This window comes from Chelonoidis abingdonii, chromosome 1, assembly GCF_003597395.2.
Source record: "Chelonoidis abingdonii isolate Lonesome George chromosome 1, CheloAbing_2.0, whole genome shotgun sequence".
Taxonomy (NCBI): Eukaryota; Metazoa; Chordata; order Testudines; family Testudinidae; genus Chelonoidis; species Chelonoidis abingdonii.
In genome coordinates, this window is record NC_133769.1 from 360,555,298 (window position 1) to 360,568,589 (window position 13,292).

The 13,292-nt window shown below is 39.4% G+C and overlaps 1 protein-coding gene across 8 annotated transcripts in view; it reads right to left on the bottom strand.

Moving 5' to 3' along the window:
- Positions 1–13,292, bottom strand: part of EMSY (EMSY transcriptional repressor, BRCA2 interacting) — a 60,299-nt gene that overhangs the window by 14,133 nt on the left and 32,874 nt on the right. For all 8 annotated transcript variants that reach the window (XM_075061805.1, XM_032806369.2, XM_075061806.1 and 5 more), the window contains 5 exons: positions 12,493–12,642; positions 10,105–10,278; positions 7,443–7,579; positions 5,544–5,717; positions 3,514–3,712 (listed from right to left, as the gene is read on the bottom strand). In XM_075061805.1, the coding sequence (XP_074917906.1) occupies positions 3,514–3,712; positions 5,544–5,717; positions 7,443–7,579; positions 10,105–10,278; positions 12,493–12,642 (834 nt within the window). The remainder of the gene's footprint in view (positions 1–3,513; positions 3,713–5,543; positions 5,718–7,442; positions 7,580–10,104; positions 10,279–12,492; positions 12,643–13,292) is intronic.

Consider the following 13,292-nt stretch of genomic DNA (forward strand, 5'->3'; position numbering starts at 1 on the left):
CCATGTAGTTTGAAAATGGGAGAAGTAGCATCCAAAAGGAGGGAGAATGTTGCAGCTGTAAAACCTTGTTGATTGGATGCCTGAGACTCTCAGCTGATCCATCAAAACTGTCGCTTGGAGATTGCAAATGGCTGAGAAGATGTAAATGTAGCTGAAGGTGGTTTCTTTTTAGAGTATCTTGGCCTCTTGGATAGTGGCTCAGATAGAGTCTATGGTAAGACGGTCTATGGTAAGCTGAATACAAGGCTAGGAGTGCTTTCTGTACTGAGACCTAATGATCTCCTATTTACAGGAGTATAAAGCCTTACAGACTGCAGTATGGCTCTTGTGTCCCTTAAAGTGCGGAGAGATATATCCATTGAGTCCATCATATATCCATCAAGTCCACCAAGAGCTTGCAACCAACAAAAGATAGGCCTTTGACAGTGCTCTGAACTTCTCTTGGAAAGCCTGACAACTGCAGCCAAGACTTGCTACTCATGACCACTGCAGTGGATATAGGTTGTGCTGCTATACCTGCAGCATCCAAGGAGGCCTGGAGCAATGTCTTTGTATAATCGCCTTAAATTGGTTAGTTCCTTTGACAGGTGTTCAATAAAGGAATTAGATTTGTTGTAATTCCAACAGTCTTATTTGGCCACGAGTGCCTGATGGTTCGCTATTCTGAACTGAAGAGTAGCTGAAGAGTGAGATTTGCGACTAAAAAGACTGAGCCTCTTGTGGTCCTTACTGTATGGGGTGGACATTGAGCTCAGCTGTCTACTGCACCCATTAACGGCCTTCACTACCACGGAATTTTGAGATGAGTGAGAAAATAGAAGCTCTGATTCTCTGTCAGGGACAGAATACTTATTATCCATACTTCTGCAGGTAGGTGGTGCAGTAGCTGGGGTTTGCCAAACAAGTCTTAGCAGGCTCCATAAGAGCTTCATTGACCAGAATGGGAATCTTCATAGATGTGGAGGTGTGTAAAATATCTAGGAGTTTATAGTTGGACTCCTGAACCTCCTCTAAGGGAATGTGTAACAGGTCAGCAATTTGCTTCATCAGTTCTTGAAACCGCCTGAAGTCACTGGCCATAGAATGTGGTGGAGGCATCACAGTTTCATTAGGTGATGAGGAGGCAATATTAGTACAAGGTGTGACCTCTTTATACACCCTTGTTTCTTGCTCCTCAAAGGACTCCTCCTTTGGCAAAGATGGTGATAGAGGATGTTGAGGAGAATGGTCCCTTCTCTGCTCCCTCCAGCGGTATGGAGACCTAACTGAAAATTGTCAACAACAGAATGCCTACACGCCCCAGCAAGACCACTCAGAGGGGCCAAATGGCATAGGTAGAAGCATTCATCTGTGTTCCTGCCACAGGTGTATCATTTGACATCTACCTTGCTGAAATATGTCAATGTAGGAGGGAGAGTGATGTGACCTAGAATACCCAGGGGAATCCTGGACCAATATTTGAGAGTCGAGGAATGCTCTTCCACATGCTCCAAGAGAAAGGGTGGGGAGGGGAATAGTTGTTCTGCCTGCTAAGTAGGCAAGAGTGCGTATGGTACTCTAGTAGACAGAGAGGTATGTGACTGAGAGAGTCTTGTGGCTGATAAACCCCCAGTACTCGTTAACAGAGGAGACACTGGCTCCAAAGTTGTTATCAGGTCTTCAGGGTACCTAAATTTTTATAGGACAAAGGTATCAGACTGGGTTGAGTGAGAACCTATGGAGGATGGCTTCAGTACCAATGCAGTTGGTACCAAGTGCTTGGCATGGGACTGAATAGGCTCATTTTGTAAACAGAAGGTATATGAGCAGTCTTTGGTACCACTGACTTTCTAGTGTTATTCGTGGATGGGATTAGCCTTTTTTCAACTGCATCTTTGCCACCTAGGAACTTGGTACCGATTTTGGCTTAGATGATTGACTTCTCTTCACCTTCGTAGTAAAGACGCTCCCCGGGTTATGCAAATCCGGATTTACAGAAAAAGTTCCGTACGTTGTTTGTTTTTCATGCATACTTGCTGGGTATACGTTCCCTACTTACGCAAAAATCGATTTACGCAAGGTGCTCGGGAATGGAACTCTTCCGTAAGTCGGGAAGCATCTGTACTGACATCACTGCATGGAACTCCCCTTGGGACCTGAGGTCTCCATAGTCATCTTGTGTATTGGTGACAGATATTCTTGGAGATTTACTCCTTCCCTCCTTTTGCTTAGAGGCAGATATTGAGATCAATGGCCGCTGAACAAGATATTGATGTGGACGCTGCACTAGTGCTACCCCAGGAAGTCTATGTACACAGGTTCCTCCACCCCCTCGATCCAAAGCTGGTCATAAACCTGGCTCCATTATCAGGAGCTTAAAGTTGATTTCCCAATTTTTTTGGGCTCTCCCCCGAAGGAAGTGCAGATCTTGCATTTATTGGACACATGAGCACCATCTGGACAGTGGAGGCACTGGGAATGCCAAGACACTGACTGGAGTAGCCTCACAGCAGGATAGGCACGTTCTGAATCCCTGGGAGCCCAGCCTATCCTGCAAATAAACAAAAACTGACCCCCTATGAAGGGGAAACATTTTAACATCTAACTATATCTATGAATAAATTGGCACGGGGGTTGTTTTTTTTCTTTTTTTCAGTGAAAAGAAAAGGGGAATATCTGTTCCAACAACTAAAAACATTAAAAGGTCACAGACTTTTGCTAACTAGCTAATTGCTGAATACTAGAGAGAACAGGCACAGATAAACGCCATCTCATGTTGACTGCGGTTGAGAAGGAACTGAGGGGTAGTTTACTTGTGCAGCCTCTTCTAGCCTCAGCGTGGAGCATAAACACGTGGCATAGGGCGCAGGAGCACCTGAAGTGGAACGCCCACAGGGACATTATTTGAAGAACAAGTTTTAAAAAGTTATATCGAAGGGATGAATGGTAAAGGAGGGCAGCTATGTATATGAAAAAGATAAAAGGTGTTTGCAGATAAAAACTGACCATTTTGCCTTTGTCTAAAGGACATGTTTAAAAATACTTGCGTATATAGTCTCTTAATGAGTGTGCAAATCTCTTAATGTTACAATGGATGCCACTGCCAAGTTAGCTGGGAATCAAAGGAAGACCTGAACAGTTTGATTTTTTTTAAAAAGTAAATTATTTTGTATTTCGGGAACAGATGATTCTGAGGTGAAAAGTAAAACATTTCTGATTAATACTACATACTTCTCCAGAACATGTCATCAACAAATCGCAAAGTGCTTACAGAAGTTAATCCCCAATACACCTGCAAGTAGTAATATCCTCATTTTTCAGATTGGGAACTGAGACATGGGGTACAGGACTCACAGAAAGTCAGTATTTAGAAGCAATTCTCAGGAGTCCTGATCTCCAGTCACCTAACCAGACCAGATGACCATGCATTTAAAAACATAATAAAGAGAAACAACAGGCTATAAAAAACTAGCTTACATCTTTGGAAGAGGAAATCAAAGCTTATTATTTAGCAAACAAAGTGATTATATTTACCTTGGGAGCTCTGGGAGGACTCTGTAGAAGAGGAGCTGCTATCAGTGTAGCTCTGTGGTTCTTCTTTCACTTCTGGGAGAGAGGCATTTCCTGCCTCTGCCACCCTGGATGCCTGCTGCAATGTTTCAGTTACCAACTGCCTTGTCTGTTCACTCACAACCGTAGCTTGAAATGTCACTGGCTTTGGTTTTATGAGAACCTAATAGAAAAAACAATTTTTCTATTTACAGTAAGAGCACTCAAGGAAGGATCAAACATCTATCAAAGAGTTTCTTGAACTTCAGTTGCACATCGTCTCCTGATATGTAATCAAGACAGCATATACAACCCCTACAGAACCCTCCTTTTGTATGTTCCTGTCCATATAGAAGCATGGCAGATTCCTACACAATCAATTAGCATCTGTGAATACTAAGAACTATATAGATCATCTAACTTAAGGTCTATTCTTAAGGTCACATTATGCTATAAGGAACTAATCCAGTAAAGCACTTAAGCATGTGCTTAACACAAGTGATATATGGGACTGGGCACTAATTTATTTAGACATACAACAGGCTTTTCTAGTCCTGACCAATTCAGATAGATTTTGAAAGCCTGTTTATGAATATAACTGTCATTTATCGATACAAGATTAAACCTGAACTCTGTTTAGACTTACAGAGTGCCCAGAATTAGGTTAGATTCAATAAGATAGGGTGCAGAGGGCTAACATACTGGTCTTAACTCTGCAGTCTAGAGTTTATGCCTAAAATTAGACTATACATTTAAAGCTGAGAAGCCCAGTGATCCTATTACATGCCTGTGTACTACAGTTGTCAATCTGCACTAAGTGGCATAGGACCAGAACAGCAGGAGTCAGGACTAGGGTTCATTAGAAGAATTGAAGTTTGCAAGGACCTTGCCTACCTTGTACTTGGCTCAAGCCACTGCTATTAAACCATCAATTTTATGAGCACTAAATTCATACATAAACAAAAAAGGTATCAAACAAATTTATGGCACTTATCTTCACAGTACCTAAATTCCTACTTCTAATCATATCAGATTGTTTTGAACAGGTTCTGGCACACAAAAGGAAGATAAGAATTACCATATCAGAACAGACGAATAGTCTAACTACTCTGATATCCTGTTGATGCCAGATGTTTTGAAGTCATTCCATAGGGCAGGATTCACCCTGTTTCTTCTCAGTCCCTCAGGTTGACAGATTATGGAGACATTCCTCCCATCTTTCATGGCATCAAGCCCGGCTACGTATTTTCTTTAGGCTACAGTTGAAAGCAGTAGCTTCCCTTCAGGAATATGAGCACCCCTGAAGAATTAGGTGATTTTTATTCCACACAAAATGTGTTCTTAAACGTGCCATTTTTAGCCATATATGATTTCCCTTACTACTCTGAAGAACTGAATTCCACAAATTAGTCATACATTGCTTAATAAGTATTTCCTTTAATGTTTAAAATGTGTTGCCTTTTAATTTCATCATGCACTTCTTCTATCATAAAGCAGAAGACTGAATAGTGCCTGACTGGCCTCCTCTATATATTTCTACCACATAACTATATTTCAGTCCTCTCAATCACTCCGCACATGAAATAACCTTCCCTTCCATACCTGTAATCCTCTCTCCTCCTAATTATAGATTCATGCCTTATCTGATTTTTGGGACCTTTGTTGCACAGAATGTTTGTTCAACTGTATAAATTTTCCTGAATAATTCAACCTTAAAATATTCTGCTTAAGCTTTACAAATACAGTCACTGGCCTCAATGGAAAGATTTGGGCTTCTTCTCCTGGAAAGTAATATGCTTAGATACCCATCTAGAGTGCTAATGGAGCACCAAATGGACAATCTATGCTGGGCTCCAGGGAGAGACTTACTTCAAGAAGTGCATAAGATACACATTACCATAACCAGATCAATTTCACCCCACACCAAAGGCTTTTAAGTGCAAAGGACTCAACACCATGAAGGCTTGTTTCTCTTTTTATAGTAATCTAAGTATATTTCATAAGACAGTATGTACCTGTGTTTTCCCTTGCTGCCCATAAACAATTTTGGTTGGGATGATTTTGGTGGCTGGCTGGACAGTAGATCCTAGTCCTTTCGGCTGTGTGACAATCATTTTTGTGATGGGTCTGGTTGCAGTGATGATGGCAGGTTTTGCTCCTGCTGGCACTGCTTGAATAGTTTTCTCCCCCTGAAGTAAAGACAAAATCTACATATTAACTTGCAATGCAATTTCTTCAGTGATATAGAACACCCTCTTATCTAAACATATGTAAAATTTATAAGAGGCAGTACAGAGGTTGCTCTGTAATACGCCAACCAATTTCTTTCATCATCAGGTTGGTTTCAAGGAGTAAGTGCATTTAATAGAAAGTAAATTCAAAAACCAAGCACAAAAATATCTACTCTTTTAAACCTTACTATAATGAGGACGATGACGACAAAAGGACTAGGCGAGTTTATGTGGCGTTAAGAAAAAACTCTCTTTTCTGGGAAAGTAGAATTGTACAAGATGTTTAAAGGTATACTCAAAATTTCTAAGAATTGCTCTTTGTCAGTAGCAACATCTTAGATTATTAAAATGGACAATACTTTAATATTTTATTTACCTTTTACAATTTATGCTGTTATAAATTTATTTTGGTTTCCACAATGAAACTAGTTTGGCCAATTTTATTTCGAATTCTCGTGTGGTTTTCTTGAGGGTGTGGTGAAGGGAAAAGGTGGCTTTCAGCAGTGCAAGGCAATGTTCACTTTTAATTTGTTAAGCACATACAGATGCTACATAAGACACAGCTATCAAGATAATCTCTTCTTCAAAGAATTCACAGAACATAAAATAGAATCCTCTGCAACTCCTTTGCAAACATGCTTTAAAAGAAAGTTAAAAAATACCAAATCTTTATTAATATTAATTTTTATAAAGAATTTTACCAAACCTAAATCTGGAGTTGACAATTTTTTGACCGTTTGTTCCTTTAATCTATCTTATGTTATTATGCCTATCACCGGGGTATCCAGTACAGCTGGTCAGGAATTTTCCAACAAAAGAATATTTTTTTTTTAAATCAGAAAATGCTGATTTGTCAAAATTGAACCTTTTCATGGGAACGGTTCTATTTCACTGAACTTCCAATGGACCCCAGGTAGACCAGACTCTTGTTAACTTGACAACAAAAGTCTTCTCAGTTTCACTGCTGCCAGTTAGTGGTTGGCAGCAGTAAAACTGTCAAGAATCATGTCAATTTCATTCATCAGCTGCCAGGGCTTCCAGGGTCCCTGGCTCTGCTGCAGACAATGCTGGGAAGCATATTTTGTTTTGGAACATCACATTCTGGTGTTTCCAAAACATTGCAGGATTCCAGTTGAGTGAAAATCTGAGTTTTCAGCTTTTCATCCTAATTCAGGATTGCCATGAAAAGCTTAGAAGTAAAGGGCATACATAACTAACAGATATATAGCTGGATATAAAATTTTCCAAACGACATTAAATGTGCAGAATATTTGAAAAAGGGCCCTCCCTTCACACATTGGATCAGATGAGATCCCATGCTTACATTAAAAGTGTAATTAAAAGTTGTACATTAAAACTGGTACAAGAATCCAGTCATTTTGTATGGCTCCATTCTTTTTGGACTGGACAGCCTCTGTAACCCAGAGACACCTGAACAGGGAACTCAAAGGAGGAGACGATATGAGGCTTTAACCAAACTTTAACAGTCCCTAGTGAGCCTCCGCTTTTGTTAACTGTTCTAGTCCCTGACCTAAGCCCACGCTACATCTGCAAGACAGCTAATGAGAGTTCTGCTAGCCAGGACCACTTTATGAAACTAAGTTTATTACAAATAGAGAAAGGCAGAAGGCAACACACACTCTTACTTGGTCTGCAGATTCTAGACGTAAAACTCTTGCTTACCCCAGCATTTAATAAAGTTGTAACAACATTTTTGCCTGGAAGTCCTTGAATAGTTGTTCCTTTTCCAGTAGTCTTTTGCACAACAATCACATTGGGCTTGGATGTCATTGGGATTGTAGTAATTTTGGTTGTAGTCCCTTAAAGCAAGTGGGAAGGAGAGAGGCTTGGGTTATGTATATATTTCATGTAATTCTAGAATCTTTACAAAAACGCTTTGGGTGCAGCATAAAGAAGATAACTAGGGCTTCCGATTTTCATTTTTAATCAGTAAACACCAATAAAACACCCTGCATACAAAAAAAAAAAAAAAAAAAAGAAGAGAGAACAGTGTTTATCCAATAAACACTGGAAAAACACCAGAAATGGTTACTTGTATATAAGGGCTTGTTTATATGGAACAGTAATATGGACAAGGGATGTGGCTTCTAACACACGCTAATATGTTGCACATTATGTGGTCCAAGTAGACCCTGCTGGTGCGCACTAGAGGTTCCCTATATATAGTGCTACTACGTTAAAGCACACTAGGGGACATTACAAAGAGATTCATTACACATTACGATGTGTACAAAGAGAAAGTCCTGAACCACCCCGATTTTTGGAAAGCTATATAAAACTTGAAAATTGCTAAACAAACCCTGAAAAATGAAATTGATATAAACTGAAAAACAGAAGCCCTAAAGATAATCCTACCATCATGGCAGGTTTAAATGCAACTGAAAAAAGTTAAACTGTTAAAGAGATGACATTTAATGTGTGACCTGAAGCCAAGAATGTAGGGTGCACAACAACTGCAGACCCTGTATGGGGAGCACAGAGCTGAACAGTTTTTATGGTTGATAGAAAGCAAAGGACAATTTCTGAACAGCTATCATGGAAGGCACAGGTACGAATATTATGGTTGTGTGCATTTACCTTTGACATATTCTGTAAATATACACATTAGCTCTGGCTCTCAGTGTTGCAAATTTTGGGCATCCCTGTGCTAAAAGAAAGTTGTCCACCAAATAAATTATTTCAAATAGAAATAAAGATTGAAAATTGTAGATCAAGCAATTCTATCTGCAGCAGATTTTGCAAGAGAAAAATCTGAGAGTTTACATCTTATAAAAGGGAGGTTTCCCATTCAGTAGAAACCTGTTCATATGCTTAGAACACATTAACACTATTTTCTCTCCCATAAAGAGAGGCCAGGTTTTTATTATGGCTAATGTATGGGAATACAGAATTCTGTTACTGGAATTATAAGACAAACTTTTGGTTTCTTTCACAGCATTATTTAAAAAAAACAACAAAAAACCTCCTTCCTTTTGAACCCCCGAGATCAGAAGACATTTTTCTACTGATGAACTTTTTGTTCTTCTTCCCTCCTACCATATAATAACTTGCCTTTAGTGGCTTCTTGTTTATTTACAATGACTCTTTCTGAACAGCTTCTCACAATGCCTAACAAACATATAAGTCACCAGTGGTATCAATCTGCCCATTTTAATAATTACTTTTCTGCTCAGATAACTACCACTTCTGTTTTTCCCTAAAAATAGTTCCAATTCTCTGTAAATACATCACACCTAGCTGCTGAAGTGTGTCCCAACAAAGAATCCTGGTTATCAACTTCAACCCATCATTGCCATCTGGTAGCAGGGGCGGCTCTAGGGATTTTGCTGCCCCAAGCACGGCAGGCAGGCTGCCTTCGGCAGTGTGCCTCCGGAGGGTCCGCTGAAGCCGCGGGACCAGTGGACCCTCTGCAGGCAAGCTGCCGAAGGTAACTTGCCTGCTGCCCTCACGGTGACTGGCAGAGAGCCCCTCGTGGCTTGCCGCCCCAAGCACGCACTTGGTGTGCTGGGGCCTGGAGCTGCCCCTGCCTGGCAGCTACTTCATAACACATCCTAGATTTAAAAATACATTTAATTTTTACCAATTTTGAGAAAAAGAAATAATGGTAAGATGGTGAAAGTAGGGTTTCTCTCAATTCTAGCCTATGAAACCCCTAGTGAATGCTCCATTGAATGGAAAGATTACTTAGATGCCCTGCTCAAAACCTGCCTTGTTAACAGAATCTCATGTACTATGCTTCCTTGGAATAAAGGCCAACTACTGATCTCAAGTGCACAGGCTGGTATCAAAGGACAGTGGTGCATATGCTATTCTATGAAACCTCCACTAGATCTAGAAATCTCATCAATACTCTGCAGAGATGCTCTCTGCAGACTACAAAAAAACTAATTTTTTTTTTTTACTCCATCCACATTTCCAAAGAAGCTGATATAATCCTCCCTGCCTTCTACAACATAGCACTAATCATTTTTCCACTCATCAAGACTTCTTCTGGCTTCCCAGGCTCCTCTTACATTATGATGCTAAAAATTTGCTTCCTTCCTAAATATAAGACATGCCCTAACCCCTCACAATATCTCCTTCCATTCTTCAACACCTTCACTCTCCTTCTCGTTCCTCACTTATCAATCAGCCATTTCTGATATGTCTAAAGGAGAATAACTCTTTTACAATAATTGGTCCTAAATGTAAAAAATATTTTCAAACATGTACCAAAACTATTTGTCTGTGTACCCACAGAGATAAATCAAACATGAGGCCTAAAGTATTTGCATGTCTCTAGAAGTTTTGTATCTCAGATAAGGCTTTATATCAATACACCTACCAGAAACAATATTACTGCTTATAATCTTGCCTCCCAGTGTAGCCAGCGATTTCGGTACTACAGTAATGATGCTACCACTGGTTGTTTTCACATAAGTGGCAGCGCCTGGAGTTCCAGCCATCCGAGCCCCAATAGAGGGGCTTACCGTTGGACGAGTATATGTTGCCTGTGTCCCTATTTCAAAGTAAAACAAAAACAGGCTTGCAATTAAAATACGAAACACTATGAGTACTGCAAATTGTGAAAGAAGGTTTAGATCAAAGAGAAATATTTAGTTCCACTATAAGAAATTGAACTTAGGAACAGAAGAGAGGAAGGGACCTCTTCTGGGTCATCAAGTCCAGTCCATTCCTATCACAGGCAAACTCATCATACAATCCTATTCATAAATTTATCGTGCTCCATTTTAAAACTAGTTAGGTTTTTCGCCCCCACTACTCCTATTGGGATGTTGTTCCAGAACCTCACTCTTCTGATGGTTAGAAAACATCATCTAATTTCCAGTCTAAATTTATTCATGGCCAGTTTATACCCATTTGTTCTTGTGCCAACATTGTCCTTTAGCTTCAACAGCTCTTCTCCCTCCCTGCCATTACCCCGCTGATGTATTCCAAGACAGCAACGATATCCCCCTTCAGCCTTTGACTGGATACAGTGCTACTTATCATTATCCTTTAAGATCCTCCAGCTAGTTTTCAGTCTGTGTCACAATGTTCAGATACATGCTAATTTAAATTAAATTAAAGATTTCATAAAGCACTGTCAAACATTTTGTCTATCACATTTCAAGTTAAAACTATTCTAGTTGGTAATGGATTTGCTCTTTATAAACTGATGACCTTTATGTTCATGGCTCTGTTGTTCACAAGGTGTTTAAACTCTCTCTCAATATTTGTCCTTTATCTTATTATGGGGCCAAAGTGTGATTTATTAGATAGAATTTTCTAGAACTGATCTCTTCCTCTTTAAGAAGAGTGGGGAGAGAGCATATAAACCAATAGAAGTGGCTTAAAAGAATTTATGTCCAGTCTAAATTTCGCTATGTGAAACTTATACCATCACCCTTTATAATACAATAATAGCTACAATAATAAATACAACTATACATTTTAGAATTATTTATGAATTCAAGCTAATCTTCTCAATACCCAACAGATATATAGACCTGGTGTCTATTTCCTTTCTCCTATTAACTTCAATGGGAGCAATACAGGGCCCACAGAGTTAAGGAACTCGCCCAAAGTCACAGAGTGAGTCAGGGGGAGAGGTGGAATATGAACTCAATTCTTCACTACCAGTCCCATGGCTCAGTCCTCTCAACCACTATGATTAACAGGTACTAGTTAAGGAAGGGTAACTTTCTACTCTAGTTATACTTCTGCACATATCTATGATTCTATGATATTGTAGACTAAACATTGCAGACCTCTTCTTTGTTGCTAAAAGTTATTATACAAAACAGCTAGATTTAACTGGGAAACCTAATATTCAAAACTGGTCTGAAGAGAGAAAGCAAATGGCCTATTCAAGATTTACCAATTTAAAACGAAAAAAAAAATCACAAAAAACTATATTCCAAACACTCATTTTGACTTGTTTAAAATATATCAGGATAATGTTTTATCTGGGTAAAGAATTTAAAGGTGAACTGAAAAGCTAGACTAAAAACTGAGTTAAGCACAGATTTATACCACCTACCTCAACATGTGTGGCGCACTTAGCAAAGAAATGAATTTGACCAAACTTTAAAGAAAGTCAGTCTGACCCCTAAATCATCTTCATACATCCAACACCACCCTAACACGTCAGTCTGTAACACTGCTGATATAGAAAAACAGTGTGACTACTGGTGAATACACAGAATAGAGTTGGGAGATCTGGGTTCTATTTCTGGTTCCTCTATGCACTTACTGCGAGACCCTGAACAAGTCAACTGTCTCTCGAATCCCCCATCAATAAGACAGGAATAATGATATTTACCTACCTTCAAGGAATGTTGAGAGGCTTAATTCATTTGTTTGACATCCTCTAATACAAGGTGCTACAGAAGTGCAAAGTATCATCATCATCGGTTTCAGTGACATTTCTCTCTCAACCAGTGGGAAAGGAATGATTATACTTATGCGTGCCAAGTCAAAGAGAGTACAAGAGAGATAAAAGACCACTCAATGGTAAACTTGAGAGTTTATAATACAGCATTTTAGTGTATGACAAGGATAAATGTCCTAAGCTAGCATGTGACTATCAAAAGGTTTACAAATTTGCTGTTATACCCTATTTTTTTTTTAAATAAACAATAAACAAAATGTTATTTAACCCTGTTAAACAGGGTTTATTATCGGTATTGCTGGGTTTACCCTCCCTTACCTTCTAAGAACGGTAACTTACCAGTGGGAGTAGTGACCAGTTTAGTTGTCATGATAGTCCCATTACTGCTAACCACCATAATCGGTGAATTGCTACTGCTGGGCAAAGTCGCTGTAACTGGTTTGGGTAGGATTTTACTGGGCTGCACCTGTTGAGTGATTATTTTAACACCTAGGAAAGGAGAAAGGTCACTGTTAACATACAGGCACAAAAAGTTACTTGCTGAAATTTTTCCCCAGACCAAGCCCTAATGGGCAAGTAGCTGCACAAGGCTTTTATTTTTGAGCCAATAAGAAGCCTAAAAATAATGTTTAGATTTTTTGCTAGTACCAAGACAACCACCACCTTCACCTTTCATGTGCCTGCTACCACTTAACTACTCCGATCACCACCGGTGCTTGTGGCACCATTAAGTCATGTGATCTAGTGCAGAGGTCTTTGGTCCATGACCAAATATCTCCCCCTAGGACCCACTATGTTAATTAATATCAAGTTGGTCCGTAACCAATGCAATATCTAAAAAATGCATCCATATTTGTCAGTCTCTTCATTATCATATACTTTATTAAGAACTGGTAAATTTCATTTTGACAGCAACCAAAAATATGTAGAAATGAGAGTACCTCAGAATGGAGAGGGGTAACTAGTGTTGTTCCCCAAGGGTCAGTCCTAGGACCAATCCTATTCAATTTATTCATAATTGATCTGGAGAAAGGGGTAAACAGTGAGGTGGCAAGGTTTGCAGATGATACTAAACTACTCAAGATAGTTAAGACCAAAGCAGATTGTGAAGAACTTCAAAAAGATCTCACAAAACTAAG